Source organism: Neomonachus schauinslandi, chromosome 7, assembly GCF_002201575.2.
Source record: "Neomonachus schauinslandi chromosome 7, ASM220157v2, whole genome shotgun sequence".
Lineage (NCBI taxonomy): Eukaryota > Metazoa > Chordata > Mammalia > Carnivora > Phocidae > Neomonachus > Neomonachus schauinslandi.
In genome coordinates this window covers 107969010-107996278 of record NC_058409.1, presented here as the reverse complement: position 1 = coordinate 107996278, position 27269 = coordinate 107969010, and the positions used below count along the sequence as shown (strand labels likewise).

Here is a 27269-nt window from a genome sequence, read left to right as displayed (position 1 = left end):
GTGGTCTGGCCAAGCTTGGGGAATGGGCCCTCCAAAAACATCTCCAAGTGGGGGGTGTCCAACTTCGTTTCCAGGCAACTTGTCCTCTGACTTGGGCCAGAATATCTCTCCCCTCTGTCTTGGCAGGGAGGTGATCCAATGAGAGGGTATTATTCTGTGCAGAAAGCACCTGGTCAACTAGTCAAAGGTTGTTTGAAAGTCTGCTCTGTGCGTCCATGGGTATTTACTATGACACAGTTTTGAAGGTCGCTGTGGAACAGAGGAAAACACATTAAGGTGGGAGCTGGGGAACAAGGGTGTAGTTGTAGTGCCTCTCTAACTTCCTGTGTGGTCTCGGGCTAATTCTTTCTCATAGGTGGCCCTCAGCTTCTTCATCTGTGGCATGGCAGATTGGCATTAGATCAGGCACAATGAACTGTTTTGTGTTGTGTGCCCACTCCATTCAGCTGGTGGTGGCTGCTCAGAGAGCGGTTCTGGGACTTGACCCAGCAGGGAAGGTAGGAGGATGGATCATCAGTCTGTTGAGGGACTAGACTGTGGAGTGCTAGTTTGTCTCAATTTTGCAGGCCCCCTTGCTGTGAAATCCTCTGATCTTTCTGATTTATTAAGCACCCACTATACGTATAAGGTGCTATTGGGGAGATGCAGATGAACATGTCATTGCCTACAGAAGAAGCCCCCCATGTGGGCAGAGTTTGTGTCTGTATCGTTCGGTGCTTGGCATGTGCTAGCAATCAATAGTCATTTGTTGATGAGTGGCCTTTGCCCTCTTGTTGTTTATAGTTGAGCAGACAGAACAGATCAGGTACATAAATAATTATCGGAGGTTGCCACCCAGCTCAGGTGGCATAATTGGATTGCTATGGTGCTTCAGAGCAGGAAGGCAGTGTTTAGGGGAAGGTGGGGACATGAATCAGAGAATTTTTCTGAGTTTTATTAATTTTAGCCTCTGCACTTTCAGAGAGAACCAACATTTGCCATTGTCCATGTTGTGCATTTTGGGGGGGAAAGCTTTCTTTCTTCTGCCTATGGGCTGTCTTGGGGAAAGGAAGGGGGAGAGGTGCTGAGGAGGGCTCCATGTCCTAGGCTCCTGGGAAGAGGTGCGACCAGCATTCTCTGGCCTTCTGGACTTGACCAGTTTCCTGGACCCTGGCTCTGACATCCGGGAACCTGGGGGTTGCTATGCAGTGTGGGCCCTGCTGGTCACCCTCAGCTTGGCCTGGGTTGCATCCTTAGGTCAACATCTGGCTTTTCATGGCCAGCTGTGCAATTCCAATTTGATTTGATCGCAGTAAGGGGCTTAGGCTGGCCAGGGAGGGCCTGACATCTTATTACTCTCGCTTCATGATCTGCTAAGCACCCCTGGGAGCAGAATGTCACATTTGGCATGCTCGGAGCCCACTTCTCCCCAGGGACTTACGGGACAACACCTCTTTCTCCCTTCCTGGCCCACCTCCCCCAGCTATATCTGCTCCCTATAAGAAAACCTTATTTGTGTCAGAAAGCACATGTATTTGAATACGATTCTCTTGTGCGGGAAAGATAAAATCTTGGATCTTTGGAGCTGGAAGGAACCTTGAGACTCCATCAGGTTCTTCCCCTGCCCCTAGGGAAGTGGGAGTCTCTAGGGAGCTTTCATATACCTTATCATTGCTTCTGGTCTGTTCCTCTGGATAACCTCCCATCTGTGAACTCTTCTGCTTTATTTTCTGTCTCTCCACAAAGCAGGCTGGCAGCAGGGAGGAGGGGAGGAGGCTCCTTGGGAAATTGAGGGAGGCACTCACTCTCAGGGTTGTGTGTGCCCTTACAGGGGCCTGAGAGTGAGCCCCTATTTAAATATGGTGTTCTGGGTGCCTCACTTGTCTCACCCTAGTCCTGGCCCTGCTATAGCATCACAGAGCCTCAAACCCAGTCCATCGAGGGTAGAATTTCCTGTAGGTCATCAAATCCTGTAGGTAATCTCCTCTAGGAGAGGGAGTCTATACTCCCCGCAGCCTCTCATTTCATTTCCAAAAAGCTGTGTTTTTATTTTTCTTGTTTGGTGACAAGAAACAGCATTACATATTTTATCTCATTTTATCCTGCCAACAGCCTGAGCAGTAGGATGTGTGTCCCATTTTAAAGCAAGACAATTAAGGCTTCAAACTTGTGTGGTGATCTAGCGGTGACACACCCCGCTGGATTTGCCTAACTGACGTCTCTCCTCACTCCATGTGTCGGTTTCAAGGCTGGAATCACAGCAGCCCTTGGTGTTTTCTGGTTCAAGCTCAACCTTCCACTCTGTAGCCTTCCTTTTCCTCGGGACTGGGGCAATCGAGGGGTTCTGTAGGCAAGACCCTGCTAGAATGGTGTTTGCACGCTTCCTTCCAGGCTCCTTCCATGATGCATAGAGCCTGGCCCATGGTCAGGGCTCAACAGATAGTTGTTAAATAGGTGATGAGCACTTGGCATTCCGGGGGAAGCAGAACGTAGCTGTGCAGGTACTGGGCCTCAGTGATGTGATCTGACTGGAGTAAAAGAGTGCCCAGTCCTGGCCCTGATACCTTTAGTCAGTCCCAGGGGGAAAACTTGGCGTCCTCTGGGAAAATCCAAGACAGGAAGATAGGAGAAGCCATCCTTTTCTTTTGGGAGCATCCACAACCCTCCCATGGGTTGATTCAGCCCAGTGGCCTAGGTCAAACCCATGTCTGTGCATACACCTCACATTTCTCCCCACTTAGGTCCCTAATTACGATTCAACAATAACCATCTCACTGACGGCCCCCAAATGTCTCATTTGGGGAAATTTTCCCGTGCCTCTGACCATCGTGTCATTCTGCAATGAGTTACAGTGTGAGGAATCCTGGGGGATCCTTCAGAGACTTGAGTGCTAAAGAACAGGCCTATGGGGTTTGCTCTGCCAGAGTCAAAGCTCTTAGCAGGCCGTGCGTAATCAGCATGCATCCCACGAGCTGGACAGGAGAGCAAATGGCTCTCATTACCTTCAATGCAGTTTTCTTTTTAATCAGATAAATCTCACTGGAAAAGTATGTCTTTGCAGAGAATGGAGCTCAGGGCTTCTGGACAAAAAGTTTCGGGAAGAAAAATTGCACTGATCAGCAGGGATTGGTCATTTGAGGTTGCCAAGGCCTGGGAGCGTAAATATTGAGGAGAAATAATAATAGGATAAAAACAGATAAAGACATGGTATTAGCTCAAGGTAGGGATAGCTCCCAATCACTTAGCACTTACCGTGTGCTGGGTACTTTACATGTGTCACTGTATTTGATCTTCTCAACAATCCTACGAAGATGACATCATTACCTCCATTTTACAGATGAGGAAGCTGACGCTTGCATTTTCAGAAGTGTAGTCAAGGTTGTATAGCTTATAAGGGGCACCGCCACCAGTCAGCTGGCCTCTAAAGCCCACGCTATTAACTGCTACACTCTGTTGACTCTTCCAAGTGATAATGATTGCAAAGTTCCTCTGAGGAGCCACTGTGGTTCATGATAAAATGTTTGCATGACTCTTGGAACTACCGGTGGGAATTCCTAGAACTCTGAGAGTCGGAGAGTGTGGGTTGAGAACAGTATGATGATCACTCTCATACAAATAATGCTTTCCATGTATGTGGCACTTCCAAATCGGTCGCTGCATTTGCTCCTTGTCCCATGCCCATGACAGCATCCCCGTGTACAGGTGGCGACTTGGAGGTTCCACTGGAAGGTTGAGAGACCTGCTCAGGGTCTCGGATGGCAGAGCCATAACATGACCAGGATCTCCAGTTGTGGTCTGGGGCATCCTGACAATTTGGCCATTCACAAAAGATGGGAAGGGGATGGGCGATCCCTTCTTGGCTTTCATTAAATTGCTTCTCAGAATTTCTCTGGCATTAGCTTGACTTTCATTTAATTTTTTCCATCTCAGTTCACTCATCTTTAAAATACACCTGCCTTTACCAACTGCAGGTGTCGTTTGAATGGCCAAAGGCCCCATGCTTTTACAGATGCTGTGGAAACAAGCTCTTTCCCTTCACAGGGCAGTCAGCCTTTTTCATTCTCTAGGCACTTAGAGGTCGTCATCATCTCCTTTGAGTTACCATTAATTTATTACTTCATTGGTTTACTTATTTATCCCAAACTATTTACGTAGTGCCTACTATAAGCCAGAGATTGTACCAGGTGATTGAGCAAAATATGAATAATATAATAATAACAGCTGGCCCATGTTGAGTAGTTATAAAGTACCAGGCATTACACTAAGAGCTTTATTTTCGATATTTAGTCCTTAATATAATCCTATGGGTTGGGGGTCATTATTTCCATTTTACTGATGAGGAAACTGAGGTTCACAGAGGTCAAATAACTTTTCCAGGTAGACCTGACCTGATAAACTTCTCTCTTAATTGTATCAGTAGTGAATATGCCTTAGCCCTTACTTTGTGTGAACTCCCAAACTAAAAGAGGAAGGCCTACGTGAAGACACGTAAGTGCTTGAATATCTGGGCCTATTAGAAAAAGACATCATTTTTCCCTCCCCAGTCGATACCAGCTCAAGCCTGTAGTGGAAAGTAAGCCTTGTTGCAATGAAGCCATAGGAAATGCATTAACAAAAAGGGGCTATTTATCCCAGAGAAAACAGAGGTTTTCATGAATGGAGCTTGGACCTGTGTGGCCCTCAAGCATCCAGGAGACTGATTTCAAAGGAGGATGTTGAGAAAATAAGCAATCCTTCCTGGGCTCAGAGGAAGAATGACCTTAAATTGTAGAAAGAGCAACTTGGATTCAAAAGTGAAGCTGCCTTTAATCAACTGAGTGAATGGTCTTCAGAAAGAGAACACTTAACTGTGAGTTGAGAGGGTTTAGTTGAAGTGGGTATTTGTATGTAAATACAGTTTTCGGAAGCTCCAGGGCTCTGATACTTCTCTAAATAAACCTTGTTCATTCCCCTGAATCCTCTAAGACTGAGAGATACAGCTCTGCTCAGTGGGGTGGAACTTCTTTGTCTCACTCAGCAGGTTCCAAAGTCTTGGGGAAGACGAAGGAAGAGGAGTCATGGAATTATGGGACCTGGTCATCTTGTGCATTAAAAAAAAAAGACATTTATTGAACACCTGCTGTATTACGGTTTTACAAAATCAGTAGGGATGATCATCTCCATCTTATAGAGAAGGAAACGGACTCAGAGGTTAGCTAACAGTGATAGCGATCGCCATCAATGCTTCAACACTTTCTAGGTGCCACGTACAGAGCCAAGAACTTTTCCATACATGCTTTCTAATCCATCCAGCAACTCTATGAAGTTGGTACCAGTTTCTCCTCCATTTTTCAGATGAGGACACGAAGGCTTGGAGAGCTTAAATGACCTAATCAAGGTGCTCTGATGGCAGAATTGGTACACGACTCTAACTGAGGTGGAATTTTGATGTAAGTTTTGGAGCAGCTGTTCACATGTGCTCAAACAGTTCACTCAGCTGGAATATGCATTGTGTTAAGTTTCTATTCCTCTGTGGTTTAGTATAAGCTTCTCTAGGAAGCACTGACTGAGGAGAATTCAGGAGATGTGTCAGTGAAACCCGTGGGACCCAATGAGACGAAAGGAAGATAGGTGGACGATGAGGGAACGACAAGGTGCCCCTTCCTGGTTTGAGGATGAAGGAGGGCTAATGGCAGAAGGAATGCAGGGTCACTGCTGCGTCTTTCTTTTCCTTCTGGGGTTTCTTTCCTTTCTACCCTGTGGGATCCTCCAGCAGCATCACCTCTTTGTAACTAATAGGGGGACCACCCAGGAGGCCAAATTCCATTGCCTCCTGCTTCTTGCTGCAGGTGTCAGAGGCAAAGAGAAGCAGCCAGGAAATGGGGCAGGCTACAGATGCGGAGTCAGAAATCCCCGGTTTAACTTCTGCTTGTTCCTTTCTTGTGTGACCTTGAGCCAGCCCTTCATCATAAATTTAAGCATCAGTTTCCTCATCCTTAGAGTGTAGATACCTCTGTCCTAACTTATAAATGACTATTTGAAACCATGTTGAAGAAAGCATAAGGTGCTACCCAAATAAGAACTCCCTTCTGGACTGGAACAGGGGTGTGCTCCATGGATTCTGCCATCAAACTCAGGCTCTGCCATTTATTAGCTGTGTGGCCTTGGACACACCACTTATCCTCTCTTTGTTTCTGTATCTGTAAAATGGGGTTAATAGTGGTTGCTTCTCATAGGGTTGTTGTAAAGAGTCAAGTAATTCTTTTGAATACTTGTTTTGGTACCTGGCACATCATAAATATCCAATACAATTTTTATTGATTCAGAGAGAATTGGTTGATCTAGGCTCTTTGATGAGGGATAAATAGATGGACTTCTAGAAGCTTCTTTGGGCTTTGTGCTTGAATGTTCGAGGACCACGCAGTGTCACACCTAAAGGAGTACTCTGGGGGATCCTTCTCCTATGCTCCTAGTAATTTATCTGTTAAGTAGTAAATTAATAGCATTACTTTGGCATTTCAATCAATAGGATTAAGATGATCTGATGGTAACAGAGTAGTAATTGGTGCTGCACAGATGGAAACTGTCCAGTGGCAAAAATTGTTCTTCACAAGCTGGCTGGCTGCCCTCAGACCAGATTCTTTCAGTCCTTTTAAAAAATAACATTTTCCTCTGATGGTTAAAACAATAAATGCACATTGGAAAAATACAACGAGGTTCAAAGACAAAACTAAAACCCACCTGGAAATCCCATTATCTAGATACCTACTGTTAGCATATTAGTAAATTTCTTCTGGGTTTTCTTTTTTCCTCTGTAGATTATAATCGGTTTTGTTTCCTGCCTTTTTTTTTTTTTTATTGAAGATTCTAAATGAGCATTTTTCTCTCGTTATTAAACCTTCAGAAACACGATTATAAATGACTGCCTATGCCAGTGGGTGGCTGTATTAGCTTTCACTTAGCTATCCCTCTACCGAGGGGGCATTGGTATTATTTTCAGTTTTTAGCTATTATAAATGATGCTGTGAAAACCTCCCTTGGTCACAAACCTCTGTTCATGTCCTAGAAGCAAAATTGCTGAGTCAAAGAGTATGACTAGCTCTAAGGCAGAAAAACTACACCAGTGTGAAGGAGCTCCCATCTCCCCCAGCCCCAGGACCAGCAGGCTCCTCATTGAAAATTCTTTATAAGGTGGAGTCTGCTCGGGGCAAGGGTTGAAGGAAATGGTGGGAGAGTGAAAGTTAAAAGAAGAGAGATGACCACTTTTATCTTTTTCCTTTTTCTCCCTTCACTCAGATTGCCCAGGAAGCCGTAGTCAATTGGCATGTGCTGGAGGGGAGAAGGAGAGATCTTTGGGACAGTGTATTCAGAAGTCCAATGTTGCAGGTGCCAGACATTTCTTTCTTTTATATTAAATTGCCCCTGCCTATGTCTTCTGCCTGTATCATATCCAATTTTTTATCCCTGAAAGTACTTAGATATAATAAGCAGCCCATACGTGCTTGCTTTGAGAGGGAGGATGGCATAGTGGGCTCACATCTGTCACACAGCTGAGTGATCTTGGGCAAGTCACTTAGCCTCTTCAAATCTATTTCCTTATCAGAAAAAGGAGGGCAATAATGTGCTCCTGGGACTGTCGGGGTTGAAGCAGAAAATGCGTGTCAGATGCTGATGTAGTACCAGACACAGAGAAACCACTCGGTGTGTTCACTATTATTACAAATAAAAATTAAAGTTTTTGTGAGATTCAAACATTCTTCACTAAAGTTTTATGCCAGTCTGGCTTACACCTAATAATTCTGAAGAACTCCAGAAAAATATAAAGACTAAGAGAGGCAGGTATGGCAGGAAAGAAGGGATGTGGGCTGTGCTTCAAATCTGGGCTAATTTATTATATTCCACTGTAGGCCCTGCATTTTAAGAGGGACATTAACAGGTTGGAGCAGGTCCAGAAAGGAAAAACTGGGCTGGTAAACAAACTTGAAATTGACCTGTAAGGAATAATTAAAGACTCTGTGGGTGTTTGGCTCAGAGAAGATTCAGGCAGAGAGATCATTTTTTACAAATCTCTGTCGGGTGTCGGTGGGGAAGAGGGACTCCGTAAAATAATGTTCTTGAATATTTACTGTTTGCCAGGCACTGAGTTCAGCCCTGTGCAGTATTATTTATTTTATCCTCTCCCAAACACTAGATGAGGAATATAGTTTTGTTCCTCTCGCAGAGATGAAGAGACCAAGGTACAGATGGCAGAAGATGGCAGAAGTGCCTTGGTTGAATGTGCCATGGCTGGTAGGTGGTAGGTAAGAATAGAACCAGATTTTTCTGATTCCGTAGCTGAGGTACCTTTTACAGCCCACTGACTTGTGCCAGGCGGCCAGGGAAGGTGGAGGGGACTTTCAGAGAGGGAGGCGGCTGCCTGATACATGGGAGGAAAGACCGTGTTGACCAGGACGGCTGCCCCATAATGGAAGGGGCAGCATCAGGAGGTGGAATGTTTCTTGTTGCCAGAAGTGTTCACAGATTAGGCTGAACCCTGAGCAACGTGCTGTAAGGATGAGTCAGCGGAAGAGTGGACTAGAACTGTGACTTTACCCCTTACTTAAGGGCCTTGAGAGTTGCTTAACATTTCTGAGCCTCAGTTTCTTCTTCTGTAAGCTAGGAATACTTAATTCTAATTTTAGGATTGTTGGGAAGAATAAAAAATTCAGATCAATCGCTTAGCCAAGAACCTGGCATACAGAAGTTGCTCACGGTATGTGAAGCGAACAATTATCTATGGTCTTTTCCTTTGCACCTGTGGTTCTCATTTATATAGTGCTGCTGTCTATTCACGTCTTCCCGGGGGTCAAGTCCGGATTTGGCGCTGTCACCTGCAGAGTGGGTATTCTCCCTCACTTCCACAGAGGCCCGTATCTACCAGGTTCTGTCCTCTCAGGCAAATGACAGGTTGGACTTTGAAACAGGGGCAGTGGAATAAACAAAAGGAAGAACGTTTAGACTGAAATGTTAAGCAACAGAATAGATATTACTGGGGGAGAGAGAAGAGAACCATTTCACCTACTGATCAATTATTGGAGAGCCCACTGTGTGCCCAGCACTGTGCCCTATGCATTAAGGGGGTAGTCCATTGGTCAGAGTTACTATCTTTGTCTTCAAGGGCCTCAAGGCCTGGGACAGCTCAGACAACTCTGAAAACTGGAGAACAGGACTGAGTGTCACCCTGTACTAACTCCCTTGGCACAGGACTATTAGTGAAGGGATGCTTACAGGCAGGAGGTTGGAGAAGATGACCTTGGAAGATCTCTTGCTGGCCTGGGATTTTCTCTGTTGGGTGGCTCCCAGGATTGCATCCTTGCAGGCACAATGTGCTAATGTTACAGCTGTAGCCCCCTTGGGCACATCCTCTAGTTTCCCCAGGACATCCCTCAGACCTGGGAATATGCTAATCATCGTTGTCCATTATCAGGCCCAGAGGCGGAGGGGCTGCCCTCCTTCCTAGACAGGGAGAACCAGGCTGCCCCCACCCGCCTCCCAGGGCTGCTTCTGGCCCCTGTTCTTAAGACAGCCCTGGCCCCCACCACCCCCAGCCATGGCCCCCACCAGGGGGAGGCTTGGAGCTGACTGCCTGAGGATAAAGCTTTTATTGCTGTAATTCTCGATAGGAGAATCCTTTCTTCTCTTTCAACAAGAAGGCCGAGTCCACCTGACTTGGGAAATACCTCTTTTCTTTCTCCTCTTGTTTCCTCGCCCTTTCATCATTCCTCCTTAGCATTTGCATCTTCCTGCCTACACTTCTCTCCCCTTCTGGTCTTCTACCTTCTTCCTTTTCCTTCGTTTGTTTCTGAATCCTAGAATGATGGATCTGAGAGAGATCTTAAAAGTCAGCTAGTCCAGTCCACCCATCCATTTTACAGATGAGAATACTGCGGTCCAGAGAGGGAGGGAGACTCACACAGAATGGTCTTGGCTGAACCCAGAGGAGACTCTTCCCTTTTGATTACTCTGCTTATCTCCCCTTTTCTCCACCCCCTTATCTTGTCCTCCCTCTTTATGTCTTGCCCCATATTATTTCTTATCCTTTTTTGTCTCTTCATGAATCCATGGTGACAGATGGAAACAAAATCAGGAATTTGGGTGGCAGAACAGAGAGAAGCGTGTTGTCATGTTCTCCCCACCTCCTTTCCTCACTGGGAAGGGCTGTGATTTGGGGTGAGTCTCTCAGTTTTCTTCCTCAGAGACTCTACTCTCTCCACTCTTCCCCAACACATCTCTGGATGTGAGGTTTGTACAATGTCTTCTGCCTATGAAGACTTTGAACTGGATTGGCCTCAAGGTGTCCCAGATGGTAAAATCACTGCTTTGGCACAACCTGGCATCAGCCACAAAATGGGGATGACAATAGTACCTACTTCATAGAGTTGCTTTAAAGATTACATAATTAATGCATATGGAGCTTTCAGAAAAGTACCTGGCATATAGTAGATTCTAAATACATGTTATCTGATAATATTATAAATATTATTTAGAGGAATTTCTGTTCATAGGCAAAGGATTGGGAGTCGCAGATGTTTTAACATGAGAAGGGAACAGAAAACTACGAATATAGTTTCAATAGATACTTGTTGGTGACCTCATCCCCGCTGTGCTCTGTTTGCTGAATGTGCCTACTTTTTACCCAAATGTGCCATCTTTCCTCCAACTATTTGAATTCTTAGAGCAGTCCATGTCCATGACTCACATTGAGAAGCCATTTGAGACTTAGAGGTACGGTTAGGCTTTGCTCAGAACTGAGTTTCACAAGTCCTTCTGGTATTTTCCATTCAATCGATTGGCAGTGTCTAAGATGGAATGGTAGAGTACAGCATTCTTCAAATCCAAATTGCCTATATATCATATGACAAATTTTGCCTGATTCATATACTGTTATTTAATTTACTTAATAATTTGATTTTTTAGCATAACAGAGACTACTAGTATTACAATGAAAGTGGTAAATTCCAGTACCCAATAAAATAAAATTCATGATAAGTAAAATGAAAGAAAATTATTCTGTACCATTGAAATTTGTCTTGCACACTACCAGTGGAACAATCTTTAGGTTTAAGGGAAAACTGTCATAGTGATAAGAGACTTAAGAGTCCTCAGTCCTTGTCTGGGCTGGGCATTAATTCACTGTTGACTTTATAGACAAATCCCTTTCCCTCTGGCCTCTGTTCCTCCCTGGGAATTGAAAGGATTGGGTCAGATAATTCTCTCCATCTCTAAGTTTTTTTTTTTTTTTTAATGACCAGGAGGATTTTATGAAATTACAAAAAGAATTGGGTAGGGCTTCATTTACCCTGATGAAAATACCTTCCATCCCTCACTTGTTCTAAAAACCCAAGTCTATAACATAACTCTGGCCTTCCATTTTCCAGTGACATCTCACTTCTAGCACAATGACTTAAGTGGGGGAAGCAACTTCCATTTGCTCAGAAAATTCGTCCAAATACACCACATAATCTTAGCCTCTAGGCTCATTTTTACTTGGAGAAACCAATCAACGGGATGCTGGTTCAGACCACTCCAGATGTCTTTTTTCCCTACCTGGTGCATGTGTCTTTTATTTAGGTGGGCTCCAAGTTTGATTGTGACACCCTCTTTGGAAAAAATCTTTTTTTTCAGCTTTCAAAAGTAATATATATTGTGAAACATTCAAGCATTACCAAAATATTTAATGTAGGAAATAAAAGTCCCCCATAGTCTCATTCTCAAGAGATAAAACAACTATAAACAGTTTTGGGTCCATTTCTCTAGACTTCTTTTTCCCCATATAAAAACAATAAAACATTAAAAAATAGAAATGGGATCTTACTGTACATACTGTTTTGCTACTTGCTCTCCGCATTTCCCCTCCATTTTAATCTTTTATCCTGGATATTTTTTACTTTTCTGCATGGAATGAGGTCACCTGCCTGTGGCACTTATTGGCCATGAGATTTTAGATGAATCACTGCTCCTCTCAGTGTTTCAATTTCCTCATCAGTAAAAAGAAAGGGACTTTCCCCACCTGCCCATCTCCCTGTGATATGTCTTTTTTGGGTAAGACTTTATTTATTTATTTTAGAGAGAGAGAGCATGAGTGGGGCCAGGGGCAGAAGGAGAGGGAGGGAGAGAATCTCAAGCACACTACCCACTGAGTGCGGAGCCCGACACGGGGCACAATCTCATGAGTCTGAGGTCATGACCTGAGCCAAAATCAAGAGTTGGATGCTTAACAGACTGAGCCACCCAGGTGCCCCCCCTATGATATAAGTCTTAAGGGAGATGATGTGTGCATGTGCAAGCGTAAGCAGCCTGGGGTGGACTCCAGTGGATTAGTCTCTGTCCCATCATCTGATTTACTGGGTTTGTAGCAGTGCCCATGACCTGAAAATCTATAGTTTCCCAAGTTGTTTGTTTGTAGACCTCTCTAGAAGTTAAGCTGCATGAGAGCAGGGACTACATCTGTTCTGTTCATCACTGTGTCTGTCTCCAGAACTTAGAACAATTACTGGCTTATGGTAGGAATTCAGTAAGTACTTTGGGGATAATGAGCAAATTGTCCACTCGCAGGTAGGCTTCCAGTTGATAAAAGGCCCATTGGGAAAGAACAGGGCAGAGCAGGACTGGGCTGAGCCTGGGTGCCGGTGGATAGCTGGCCCCTCCAGTGTCCTTGAGCTCCCCATCCTCCAGCTTGCCTGTTCTGTAAGCCTTCTCTCTCTGCCTGCAACATTCTCTCTTGGCACTATTGCCACCTGGTGAATTAGTCATTCTTTGTGGCCTAGTTTGTGTCGTGGCTTCTTGAACTTTGTGCTGTCTCCCCACCTCCAGGCAGAGTGAAACAGACTCTTCTTGATGCTCCATAATGCTCTGCACCTATCCCCTTTTAGTAATAGTCATCATGGTTTTCCTGCTTTGCACGATTTCTTTGTGCCACATGTGTGGCTAACACTCTATACACCTTCTCCCATTTAATACTTAGGATGATTTTTTGGGGTGGGGGGAGTAGATACTAATCATTGCCATTTTACAGATGAGGAAAACTGAGGCTTAGGAATCTTAAAAACAATCTTTGTCCAGGACATACAGGTATCAATCAAGTGATATAACCAGGATTCCAGAATATATCTGACTGATTCACAAGAGTTTTTAACTGTTGGGTCTTCTATGAGCCAACTTAATTTAAGAATTATGCAATGACAGCTGGACAGACCCATAGTCTTTACATAGTCCAGTCTACTTATAGGCATGGAAGAACTGAGACTCAGTTACAAAGGCAGAGCAGGAATTGCAGGGGGAGGAAAATCCTGTTCTCATCTCCAGGATGTTCAATTTTGAGGCAGCATGGGGGTTACACCTTTTATTGAAACTTGTCACCCTTTTTTCTAGGAAGCATAGCTTTTTATATTCCAAGGCATATTCAACAAAGTCCTCCAAGCCCCTTCTCTCTGGATATGATGCAGTCTTTTCTTGGCTCCTGTCAAGAGTTTTTCTTTTCTGCTAAATGTTTTAGATCACACCAAGAAAATGATCTCTAATGAAGTTCATGTTTTCTGCACAATTAAAAACCATTGTAGGAAGTTTGCCTTGTCCTATGAAAGGGGCCTCTCTGCAGACCTGGGTCGTGGTGGGAAGCAGCTTGATCGGTGATGGCTCAGATGTTTTGAAAGGCCCAAAGTTTGCACATGCTCAGCCAGATAGCAAGGATAAAGCTGAGCAACTCACCTCGCTGGCTACCGAGCCAGGGCTGAGCCGCCATGTCCAGCTCACTCTCACTGTGACTCATGTCTTGGAGCAAAAAAGGGGTCACAGTGAGACACAGCAGTGCTTTGGGGTTGGCTGGTTGGAAGCCTTCTGGTCCTGGGCTTCTGCAGTGCCAATAAGAAGATGATGGGGGAGCAGGCATGCGGGGACCAAGTAATTCAACTCAAAGGCACTGAATACCTAATATACATGAACCACAGGATCGATGCTATGTATGAGGAAGAAGTAGAACAAGTTGAAAACTCTGGGAAGCACCAGGGGTGCTTCTGTCTTCTTGTTGGGTGTCTCTATCTTCTTGTTACCCTTCCCCATGTCCCTCAAAATGCATTAAGTTCCTGGCCTTGGAAGGGCTTACAGTCCAGTAGGGAAGTTAGAAGGGCACCCAAATGTGCGGAAGGCCACTGTGAGTGACCTGAGTGCTGAGGGGCATGCCTACATCTCCAAGGGGACTCAGGAAGGAGAGTCTACGGCCAGTTGGGGGATGGTGGCGGTCCAAGGGCTGCCTTGCAGAGGTAGTGAGGCCAGAGCTGGACCTTGAGGCATGGATAGGATCTCAGAGAAGTGAAGAAGAAATTGGCATTCATTAAGGGCTTATGCTCTGTGCAGAAAAAGTGCACGAAAGGTAACTTCATTGATCTATTGGCGAAGCTCTTATCTTCAGTTTTTAAGATGAGTGAACTGCCAAGATCATATAGCAAGGAAGTGACCGAGGCAGGATTCAAAGTCAAATGAGCTTGAATCCGGAGCTGGTTGGTGTGCCTTTCAGGGCAGAAATGAGGGGAGGGTTTTTTCTGGATTTACGGAGAGATAGGGACCAGTGTGAGAACAGTACAGGGATGAGAATAAGGGGCATGCTACAGAGACCAGTGAGAAGTTCAGTTTGGGCTGGAATTTTGTTTGTGTGAAGGAAAGGGCTGGACACGGAGGTGGGGGCTTTATGGTGGCAAGTGGAGTTTGTGACAAGTGGAGTTTTGTCCTGCTAAAACCTGGCACGCTTAGCAAAGGGCAGCGTGAATGCAAACAGCAGTGAGATAACTCTGCATGCACACTGACAACGTATTGCTGAGTGAAAAAAGAAGTTGCAGAACATGGTGTTTACTATAAGCCCATTTCTGAGAAACAGAAACAGCTCCCTAGTGTAGCACGGCAGTTCAAGGCTCTCTGAAGCCAGACTGCTTGGATTTCAATCTGGCACTGCCATTTCCAAGATGGGTAACCCGAGGAAAATGATTTAACCTCCTTGTTTCCTCATCTGTAACCTCATCTCTACAGTGGGGTGAAAAATGCCTTATAGGATTGTTCTGAAGCTTACGTAGCTTAATACACAGCTTGTAGAAAGATATCAGGCACATAGTAAGCACTCATGTTTTTGTCATTGTTATTAAAATCGTCTGGAAGGCTGAATATCAAACTGTTAAGTGATTTACCCCAAGTGGTGAGATTTCTATGGATTTTAGTTTGAATCCTATTTTCCTATGTGGTTTAAATATTTTATAGCAAACCTGTAATGCTTATAATATATACAAACCAGCAAGTTTATTTCAAGAGTTGATATTAGGAGACTTTGTTTTTATTGTATTTTTTCTTCTATTAGCAGCAGGCCTGCTATGGATACACTTGGAGAAGTCTCTGGTGTCACTCAGAGAGCTATTGAAAACAGGTGTCTGAGACAGCATTGTTCGGGCTTCCCACAGGCCAGGTCTGAAGTGCCGCTCATGATTACAGAGGAGTGCTGGCCCAGTCCTTGCTTCCTGTCCCCATTCTGCTCCTGCCACCCTCGTCAGGCCTGGGCGTGGTTTCTTGGATTAGAGATGTTCTGAGAAGCCCTTTGGCCGCGCTTTGGGAACAGCCAATCTGGAGTCTGTGGCAAGACCTCCAATGCTGGAGCTTGGGCTGCCTCTCCAACTTCCCTCCCTGGAGAATAAGGGAAACTGAGTATTCTCAGTCTTGTGTGTTTGTGGGTTAGGATGTGAGGCTTTGGTCTGAGGAGTAATGACTGGCAATTAAAAATTTTTAAGGGAACCTGGATGGTTCAGTCGGTTAAGCATCCAACTCATGATCTCATGATTGAGCCCCTTGCCAGGCTCCGTGCTGAGCGTGGAGCCTGCTTAAGATTCTCTCCCTCCCTCTACCCCTCCCTGCCCCTGCTCACATACACACTCTCTCTCTCTAAAAAAAACTTAAAAAAAAAAAATGGGCCACAGATTGTGCTGCTTTTCTTCCTGGCCTCCCAGGCCAGGCAGAAATTGTCTTCCAGAACCCTCGACAGCTCTTTCAATCGAGGGCTTTTGTTCATTAGGCAGGTGGGATGAAGAAGAAAGGTACTGTAGTGACCTGTCTGCCCTTAGAGCCCTGACCACGTCCATCTGTGATGGGGGCAGAAGTCAGTACCATTCCCCTCCTCTGTGAAGGGAGGAGATTGAAAACTCACATCTATTTATAGATGTACGTTAACTTTATGATGATCTAGAACCATCTGAAAGAGATTAGCCCTTGATTATCTAGAGAGGGAAATTAATCTCCTTTCTGCCTCTGTCTTCATCATCCACTTCAGTCCCCTCTCTCCTCTCCCTGGTGCATTCTTGGAGTAACAATATCAGTGCAATGGTTAAAAGAATGTTTTCTGGAGTGAGCCTGGTTTTGAATCCCGACTTTGCCTCTTACTAGTTGTCTTACCTTGGGCAAATTATATTACCTCTTTTTTTTTTAATTTTTTTTTTTATATATCACCTCTTTATGCCTAAGTTTTATCAGCTGTAAATGGGAATATAATAGTACTTATGTCTAAAGATTTTTGTGGGGTTATGAGATGAGGCACATGATGTTGTTAACACAGGACCTGGCATTCAATAAATGCGCAATAAATAGTAACAACTATTATTAGTGCATTGTTGTGGCCCAGGTTGAGAGGGAGCATCATGAGGGAGGAAGAAGGGAAGATTCGGGAAGAAAGGAACGGTAGCCTGTAGCATCTATTAGCATAAAAGATGCACCTACTCTGTGCCCCAGCAATTCCATTTCTTGTTCTTGTTATCTGCCTGGGAAAACGTCACATGTGTTCACAAAGATGTAGGTACACAGTGATTATTGCAGCACTGATGGCAGTGGAAAATTGAGAAGAAAGTATAAATGCCCATCAGTCGCGGGATGGCTGGAAAACAAGGGGATATACGTAACATCAAATGCTCTGCAGTAGTTGAAAGAATGAGGTGGAACTGTATGCCTCAACAGGTGAAGCTTCCCAAGACATGGTAAGACGTGCACAAAACAAATTGCAGAATGATACAGGCAGTATGATTCCTGAAGATAATAGTATATGGGGCGCCTGGGTGGCTCAGTTGGTTAGGCAACTGCCTTCGGCTCAGGTCATGATCCTGGAGTCCCGGGATCGAGTCCCGCATCGGGCTCCCTGCTCAGCAGGGAGTCTGCTTCTCCCTGGGACCCTCCCCCCTCTCATGCTCTTTCTATCTCATTCTCTCTCTCAAATAAATAAATAAAATCTTTAAAAAAAAGATAATAGTATATGTATCCTTCAATAGTTATGCATTGTGTGTATGCATTCTTACACACACACACACACACACACACACATACGTAGATGAATAAAAATTATCAAGTACAAAACTCCTTAAAGGAACAAAAGCTGGGATGGACCTGGAGATCCTATCAAAGGGGATTTTTAGGCTGAAGTCTAGTATTAGATTTTCTTAAAAAGGAATATATGCATATATTGTACAATTACAAATGATCAAGAACAGAGAAAGAAATACTATCTGGCTAAGAATCAGAAGAATATGGCTGTCAAACTGAAGGCCTGATGGAGAATTCCCAGCTCTTCTCTTGTAGGCTTCTTTCCATCCTCCCACTGCGGCCCACTGGGGGAGGGGGGCTCTTAGCCTGCGGACTGCACCAGCTCACCAGACCTGCAGCTTTCGGAATGTATATATATGTGTGTGTGTGTGTGTGTGTGTGTGTGTGTGTGTGTGTATACATTCTTAGGCAAGTCACTTCCCCAAACCTCAGTTTTCTCACTCTAAAATGGGGATAGTAACCACTGTCTTGTATCTATTTTTTAAGATGACTGGGAAGCTCCTATGGGATCGTGAGTGTGAAACACTTGATAAGCTGCTGAGTGCTCGTGTAGGAGAGTGCTGCAAGTCCGCCTGGCCGCCAGGGTTGCTGCGGCCGTGCCGCATTCCTCCCGAGCTGGGCAGTGTTGCAGAACTGAGCACACGGCCATCAACCTGCAGCTCTCCAAGGCCGAAGACCATAGCGGTTACTTTATTTGATTCTAAGATAATAATATGCTTTGCAGAGAGGATAATAGGTCGAAGGGGGTAGAGAAGAAGGAAGGACGTGGTCCCAAGGTCAGACAGATGGTAGCAGGGGGCAAGACTGAACATCTGGGAGTCCTAAACGGTACACTAGTTATGTGGGGCTGATAGTGTGATGTGCACAGGGAGAATGATCAGTGAGATCATCCTTGGAGCGAGAAACCACAGATTTCCTCCTTCTGATCACCTTGATCTACCTCCTCCATCAGTCCCAACAGACTCTGACTGCGGTGTCCTCGGGCCCCCCAGGGCTAGGATTCACAGCCCATTCCTCAGGTGCCCCTTCTCCTTTCCAGCATCGCATGGTCGAGTACCCAGGTACAGTAGGACTCCAGGGCCCAGACCGCCAGTTTGGGAATGGGGATAGCTCTCTGAGGTGTGTGTCTGTGTTTATGAGCCAAAGGAGGAAAGTGCAGAGGCAGAGCCCTTAGAGATGACATGCAGGGGAATCAGCTTAGGGGCTGAATAGAATTGTGCAGGACTTGGGGAGCTCCACCATTCACTCTATAACCTTAGGGAAGTCATTTGTCCTCTCCTCATCTGCAAAATCAAAGGGTTGATCTATGTCAGGGGTCCCCAGCCAGAATCATTTAGAGCCCTACTCCTCAAACCTTGGGTGCATGGAAGCATCAGCATCACCTGGGGGCTGTTAGAAATGCAGCCTCTCTGGCCCCACCCCTGACCTCCTGAGTCTGAATCAGCATCTCAGTGAGATTCTCAAGTGATTCACACACACACTGAAGTTTGAAAAGCACTGATTTAGAGACACTTGCTAACATTACAAGTTTCTGGGTCCCCCTCCTGAGAGATTGTGATTCAGTAGTCTAGTATGGAGGGGGGAAACTATATGTTTGACCAGCCCCTTACAGCTAGATTTGAGAGCTGCTGAATTATAGACCTGCCTTAAGTCTCCACGATTCTGTCGGCACTTAAAATACTCTGAAGGAACATGTGACTCTCTGGGGGTGAATGGGTGGGAAATTGAGGAGGACCTTGCCGGGAAGGGAGCAGAGGCTTATACTCTAGGTGCCTCTGGGTTGCGCCGTATGCGAGGCAAGAGCAAACGCTGCCCATTTCACAGCTGAGATTAATGACTGTCAGCAGCTCCCTGTTAAGACGGTAAACTCATTTAGCAACGGACACCAAGAAACAGCCGGATCCAAAGGCAGAGAGTGGTAATCTAATTGCACTGAATTAGCCTCAGGAGACTCGGACAATATCAACTTCAGAAAGCCACAAAGGGATCCTTTATAAGGAGTTTCAAAAGCTTTGGGGCCTCAGCACCCCTCATCAGGGCTCACATTACAAAGCAGAGGCACTGCGGATAAGCCCCTCTCCTCAGCATCTCCGGGCATTGTTCCCTTCCAGTGTGCTTTCTGCATGAATTTGCTGGCTGGCCCTGTGGTGTTTTCAGTTGTGTGTTAGGCTTAATGGGGCTGGTTCAGGAGGGACAGTTGGGGTTCAGGGCTGAGAGGCCTTCAGCCATACTGGCCACCGGTCCTGTGAACGCTCTCCGTGCCCATGGACTTGTCTGGAGACCAGTGCACTTTCTAGTGGTCCTTCTGGCTCTGACATTTTCTTATTCTGAGGTCCTTCTCATTTCTTAAAACCAGCCTCTTACATAACCAGGTGATTTCCTTTTAATAATCCTTTGTTGCATCGTGTGTGTGCGTGCGCATGCTCGTGTTCATTGCCCAATTTATTCATCACCAATCCATTTTAAAGAATGAAAAGGGATGAGTGAAAGTGTGTTTATGGCATGGCCCAGAGAGCTTACAAAGATCGGAATGGTAATTTGGGGGTCAGGAAAGGAGGGAATAGAAGTATTGTGAAGATTTGTCTCTGACCTGCATTCATTTACTTTAATGCAGTAAATTATAAATCTCATTCCACAAAAGCAGCTTGAATTTCTTCTACATCCTTCCTGGGAGGTGGATTTCTCTGATTTCATACCTCCAGTGACAGGGACCCTTACTACCACCGAGGCAGCCCATTGCACCACTTGACAGATCTGCCAGAAACTTCCAAATTACATTGAACTAGAATTTGTGTGTGTACATTAAAATAATTATCCATCAATTTGCTCCAATTCTTCTCTTGGAGCTGTATAGAATAAATCAAATTTAATGTTTCCCAAATGGGGTCCCTGGATATCTAGGGGGTTCATGAAATAGTAATGAGGATTCAGAATCCATTTTAATTTTTCAGAGACTCTAACAAATTGCATATTTACTTCTGACAAAGCTCTATGGACTCACTAAAAAGCATCACGTGACTTTACTTCTGTTTTCTCTTAGGTCAACTCAGTGTGGCGATATCGCTTATCCTATAATGTTCAGTATTTCTGGCAGTTATGTATGCCTTTGATTAATAAAGATGGGGAAAATAAGTTAATGATGAATAGGATTTGGCAAACAGATTTTTACAAACATAGCTTTTATGGGGGGAGGAAAAAACCCAAACGGAAACCCTGGTGAAAGTATAGAAACTTTTGGTCTCTTTCTCATGCCACTCCTCAGCTCTGTGGGGATAGTAATCAAGCACCATGTTTTCTCATCATCCAAAGTGCTTCCTGGGGAAACGGACATATTTATGTGACTTGTCAATAATCTAGATATCACTATCTAGGGTGGGACAACCCTCCACAGTGAAGTTGCTTAATGAGGTCCTCAATTCTTTCAGACTTTTGAGCCCAAATATAATGCAACATTGCTATTTCTTATAACAATTGAAATATGCAGCAATATTTGTAACCAAAACTATTCTATCATGGAGGAGATTGGAAGAAGATAATCCTTAACTGGCACAGTTGAAAATGATTTTAGAGAGAGTGATTTGTTGATTCCCTTCATTTTACAGCTGGGGAAACTGAGGGCCAGAAAGGTCACGGAACCCTCTCAAGGTCATGGCACTAGCTAAATTCTGGATCCCAGGTCTCCTGCCCTTTGGGCCAAGGCCACTTTGCCTAAAGCAGCAGAAAACCTGCAGAATAGCGTCAAGATGGCCAGGCGGGAGACAGTGCCATCCATCTGAAACATCATTCTAGCTTCTGCCAGCTGATGAAGGAAATAAAGTTAATGACGCCCACATAAATGTGATGCTGTCGCAAGACGTGTGCATGGGCTGTCTGAAGAGGAGCTCTGTGGGCCCCCTGATGAAGGAAAAACGTTTTCATGTAGCTTTAAAGGGAGCAGTGTCTCCCCTTTCTGCAAGGACAGGGACTCTGGCATCTGTTACCTCTGTCCCCTCCGCAGAGTGCCCGGTTGTGGACCGGACGCTTCCATACATGATAAATACATGCCTGGTGAAGAAAAGAAGGCAGCGTCGGCACTGAAGCAAGTTCATTTTGAGCCTTTGTGGGTATGGGCCTGTCTTTTATAAAGACCTTATCCCAGGTGGGAGGGAACTTAGAGGTGTTGTTGGAATCAGTCATTTGAGTTGATTGGTGAGCAAATTGAGTCCCCATGACGCAGAGACTTGTCAAAGCCATGCTGCAGGACGGGGGCAGAGCTGACTTTAGAACAGGGGTTTTTCAAATCACAGCCCAACTGCTCCCTCCACTGTGCCACCTGTTTGCAACCTCTTTCATAACAAGTTGGTCTCAAGAATAAATTTCCTAAATATCCCCTGAGAGGTCATCACCAGTTTTGTGAATATGCAGAAGTTATGTGCCGATTCATAACTCTATTTACCAGCCTAGGGTCCTCGTCCTCGGGAATAAAAGACGTGATGCTTTCTTTTCTCTTACTCAAGGTTCCTAAGCTCCCTGAAGAGGGTAGACTGACATTTTGATTGGCCCTGGTGCAAACTTGCCCAAGAAACTTCTTTCCTTAGGAAAAGAATCCTTGGTCCATTTCAGAAGCTCTTAGATACTTTCTGTGTGCCCAAAATGCAGCGGGTAAGATTTGAGGGAAAATACAGCTGTGCTACCAGGAGGAAAAGATTGAGGTGGGCATCTGCCCCTCTTGGCCAGCTTGGAGACTCAGAAGCCAGAGGGGCCACCTCAAAGGAAAATTCATTCACCTGATTTTCCAGGATGATATGAAACAATCTATTTGCCATGTTTCTTTTGACCCAAGTGTGCATAGAAACATCTTTCCTTCAAGGTTTTAGTGACCTTTCTTTGTAAATGAGTGCCATATTTAGCACAAAACCCTGTGCAAGGAAGCATCTACTGGGATGGCAGGTAGAAGTGGCACATAGAGAGAAGCTGATCATCTTCTGGGAAAGCCAGCCATGGATTAGGCTTGGTTTATCTCCTCTACCTTTATTCCCTTTGCATGCATGGGCTAGGTCCCTTTTTGCTTCATTTGGGTGCTTTGTGTGTTTCTTAAGGAGCATTTTCTCAAGGAAACTAGACTTTTTTCTTCATTAAAAATTAGTACATCAGAACAGCAGATTAAATATTTGGTCATTCTATACTGGTGGTTCTCAACTGCAGATAATTTTTGCACCCCAACCCCCACCGCAGGATTTTTGGCAAGGTCTGGAGACCTTTTTGATTGTCATGACTGGAGGTGGGGGCTGGGGCCACGGCACTGCTAAACATCTTATAATGCACAGGACAGCCCTCCTAATGAAGATTATCCGGTTCAAAATGTCAATAGTGCCAAGACTGAGAAGCATGTTTTATGCTATGAGTCTATTTGAATTACTCAGAAGATAAAAAAATTTTGGGGTCTTCCTGAGGCCCTTCTAGCCATAAGGCACTGTAAAGGCTCTGGGAATCAAAGCAAGTTCCCTTTGGCTTGAAAAGGAGGTTTGAAAGGAATGTGCTTCTACCATAAAAAAACCATATCTTTGCCTATTATTTTTGACCAGCCTGGATATAAAGCCCCATCTCCAACTGAAAATAAAGAGACAAAATTTAGGTTATTGAATCCTAGAATGTCACTCATGGAATTTTAGAACCATAGGCTTTTAAAATACCAGAGCAGGAACTTCAGCCAAATCACCTCATTTTACTTATGGGGTCACAGTTGATGAGCACTGCAATGCTGTGTGCCTCCCAGTGCCCTATGTCTCTCTCCTCTCAGCTCTGTCTAAGGCCTCGATTTGTTGTTGTTGTCTCTGTGTTGGCACCATCGGAGATTTCTGGCTCACTTTGATTGTTGTTTTGTGTTACCGTCATTATTGCCCGTTTGCTGGTTATGTACTGATGCAGCGGTACTTCTGTTATTGATGGCCTTTCCTTTTCTGGCCCCCAGATTTCCCCAACAAGGTGATCAGCTGGCATCATTTAATCTAAGGAGTACCTGGGTGCCTGAGATGATTGGACTGGCTTATTCCAACATGGGTGCCTGTCCCTTGGGGGAGAAAGGGTTATTCACAAGGAACCTGCTAGGGAGCTGCCCGTCTCCATTTACCCCCACATACAATTCTATTGAGTCCCCAGATTTTAATGCTTCTGCATTTTCACCTAAAATTTCAAAAATGAGAGAGTTAGAAATGAAAGTGCCAATTACACAAAGACAATACTTTCCCTCCTTTTGACCTTTTTTTCTCCATCTCTCTGAAAAATTCCTGAGGGTATTTCCCTAGTTCAGTTTCTAGTTTTATTATTTTATGTTTCAGAACATTTCTGAAACAACATTTACTCCTCAGATGATGTAGCCATTCCTGTATTTTGAAAGTGCAATAGTACCAATCCCTTCCCAGCTCTCCAAAGTCATGACTCTTCTTCCCTATAAACACAGAATCCCATATACATTGTAGCTCAGATATGCCTTGACACACGTAGGGGAAGGAGATGTAGAGTGAGCCTTTCTGACGGGCCACCACCAGTTTACTTAAAGAATTAACACGGTGGATTCATAGTGTTATCAAAATGATTACAATGCAAACCTTTTAGACTGTGTCTCCCTTTTGTGAAAGACAAGGTCGGGGAGAAGAAAATCAAGCATACTGTTCATCAAGAAAAAAGGAATCGGGTGTTTGTATGGGAGGTGATGTGCTTGGTCCTATTAATTTGCTCTTTAATCTTTCTGGTTCAGTTCTGTCTCGGTAAGCCAAACAGAGAATCAATTTGCATACAAATGTTACCAAGTACCCCACCTCCAAGCATTTTACAGTTCTGTATGTATGTAGGGGAGAAAGGATTTGATATTGTTAAGAGGATACTTCCTGCCCTTTCCCCCATAAAGTAGCTACATTTCACTACAATTCACAAGGCCCTGGATTGTTGCACTTTTTTCATTCTATCTGACTCCCTGACTATTTGCATTCTGAGCTGTGGGCAGGACTATGGCCTATCAAAGAATTATTTGAGCTGGACATTAGAAGCTTTAGCATTGGGTATCGCAGGGAAGGAGGGGGTCTTTTCTTCATCTCAAGAGAAAGACATGAAGAGTGGTTGACATATAGACCCTTACAGTCTGGGGTCTGGGGGAGGTGTCATTCATTTAATAAACCAATCGACAGGTTAGTCAAACCAACAATTCATATGCAGAATTCTCTACAATGTTAAAAGGAAAACCAAGAATTAGTTGCTGGTTTATGATTGAGAGAATATTTGGTGGTTACTTATTTTTAAAAATAACCTAGAATGGGTTTTTCAAATGACTGTTAATACCATGCCGTGGTAAAACATGAGAGGCAGGTATCTAAAATGAGAAAGATTAATGATCCCTGCGGGTCATGGAAGAAGAAAAATTTTTTTCAATTCATATAAATGGAATTTATCATAACCATCTCTGACGATGGCTGATTCACCCACTTACAAAGGACTATCTATTCCAATGCTTCCCGAAGAGGTGATTTTTCACTTTTCACTTGTACTAACATAGAATGCTAAGCCTGTAGGCAGAAAATTTTAACCTGGGAGATAACGGGTGAGGGAACTCAGCTACAGACTGAGGGACAGACATAAATTAAACAAAACAAACAAGAATTGTCCATCAGTTCAGGATCTGCAGCTAACAAAGTAGAGTTTGAAAAGGTGAGTGGGTGAGAGGAGGAAGTCAAAGTTTCAAAAGGGAATGTTTCCCAGGATCTGTTCCTAAGTAGATTCACTCTGCACCCAAGTTCAGGGCTTTACAACCTGAGGTCATAACACTATTGTTTCCAAGCACTAAGCCTCAGCAATCCCCCCCCCACTCCCCACCCCCCCCGCAGAAAAAGAAAACAACAACAAAAAAAGGAGAGAAAAATAAAATGTTCTGTGTCCAGCAAGTTCGAGTGCAACCTTCCCCGTCACCGCTAGTTGTCACTTGGCTCCCAGACGGGAGAGCTGAGGTTTTCGGCACTGCGGTTAGAGAGAATGCAGTCCTAATTAAACTGAGTAACTCCTAAAGCTTCCCCTTCAAGTCCTCAGCCCAGTGAGAGCCAATATGCAGAGGGGCTGGGGGCCAGTGATAGGGCAGGGGTATAGCAGATGGAAGGACAAACAAATCACAAAAAACAGGCAAACAGCTGCCAGAGCAGCGACTGTCTCAGACCTCCACACACAAGCCAGACCCCCTGCGGGCGGGGTGGGGTGGGGGAGCGGGGGATGGAAAGACCCGATTGCAGCGGTATACAACAGCCCCCTCCCCCCAAATGGGGGGGATCACGGACAGAGTCAGCCTCAGTGCTCCTTTCCCCCATTTCCATTACAGCGATGTGGTCAGTAGAAAATTGCATACCTGAAGAATACAATGGTCTCCCAAAGGTAGAGTCGAAGAGTATTGAAGCTGTACATTTTTCAGGTCCTTGTGCTTTGTAGTCCACGAGTTATGGGGGCAAAAATGTTTCAAATCGGCACTTACAAAACCAGCGAGCGCTATTGAAAAAATAATCCAGATGCTAAGGGGAGGTGGAGAACCGGGGCGCGGAGGAAGAGCCCCAGGGGAAATTGGAACGAGGGGTCTGTAGGTACCACGGACAGAGGCAGCCGCGAGGCGTTTCAGCACCACGGAGAGCGTCCAGCCCTGCTTTTCAGGAGCGCGAAGAGTATTGCTGTTTGTTAAACTCCAGCTTGTCTGTTGGCTCCCTGCGGCGCTGGGGAGGCACGTTTGGGGGTGGGTATATTTTCTTTTTTACCCCTGTTTTTCTGTTAAACGGCCAGCTCCATGCAAGGAAACAAAAATCTTCTGTGGCGATCAGAGCGCTGGCCTCGGACCGTTAGGTTGGGCGAGCATTTGGGTAGAGAGAGCTGGGCTATATGCCCCTGGGCTGGCCTGAGGGGGTTAGGGGCGAGGGGAAGCGATTGACGGTGCTGCCTTCAGTGAAATCCCGGAGAATGTGCCAGGCTGGCGCATCGCGACCGAGTCCCGGAATCTCGTTCCCCTGCCTGCGTGCTGGTCTGCTGTCGCCTTGCGATCCCTGTTCTCTGGTCCCCGCCGAATAAGTTATGATCGTTGCAGGAAAGGTGTCCCATTGCTCGGGGCTGCAGGCGTGAGAGAGCTCAGGGCAAGTTTCAGGGGCTGCCAGGGGCCATGGCGACTCCGCGGGGCTCAGTAGCCCAAGGCTTCAGATGCATCTCGATTTTCTGAGCTCGCCCATCTTCCTTTGGCCAGGACTCCTTCAGATCTTCAGACTTTCTTACTGCATTAATTTAACAAACTGGCAGCATGGGGGTTGGAGGGGGGGTGGTGCTGGCGAAGGCCGATGGGAGGGGGTGGAGAGGAAAAAAGGGGGGGAAAACTCCTTAGTATCTTCAAACCCTCCCACTCGAGGTGCTCATTGGCCCGCGGCTGCGAAAACCCGATCTTTTCTCAGTGTTTGGCCAATCGCGTATTAGACTCTGGGTTGAGCTTAACGCTTAAAGTGCTGGACGAGAGCTGCGTCTCTCCTCTCCTTTGCAAGCGGGCGGTGGGGTGGGGGAGATTATGGAGTTAATCTCTCGAGGTCTCTCAAAATATTGCCACGATATTTAAAGAATGTAGTTGTATGTGAGTAAAACAAACACCACGGGTCCCAGTTCGAACCTGCTTCTGGGCTCAGTTCATCATCTTAAAAGGGAAGAATTGAACCAGATCCTTGAGTTTCTTTAGAGCTCTGAAGTTATAATATTTGGTACAGAAGTAAAGGAGAGGTTTCAAGAAGTCTGGTCCTAAAAGCCCCCGCCTCTTCCCCTGGGCCACTGCAACAGGAAGATGCAGGAGAAATTCCTTGACCACTGTCCAGAGTCAAGAGGGAGCAATCCTGGCCTCGCCGCGGGCATCCTTGGGGGAGAAGGAAGGAAGGAAGATATGGAATATGCCCTCTTCCAAC

At 45.2% G+C, this 27269-nt stretch overlaps 1 protein-coding gene across 2 annotated transcripts in view; it reads right to left on the bottom strand.

Moving 5' to 3' along the window:
• GLRA1 (glycine receptor alpha 1) overlaps positions 1 to 25755 on the bottom strand; it is an 81832-nt gene extending 56077 nt beyond the window's left edge. For both annotated transcript variants that reach the window (XM_021697229.1, XM_021697235.1), the window contains exon 1: positions 25700 to 25755. In XM_021697229.1, the coding sequence (XP_021552904.1) occupies positions 25700 to 25755 (56 nt within the window). The remainder of the gene's footprint in view (positions 1 to 25699) is intronic.
• Between the last annotated feature and the right edge of the window lie 1514 nt (positions 25756 to 27269).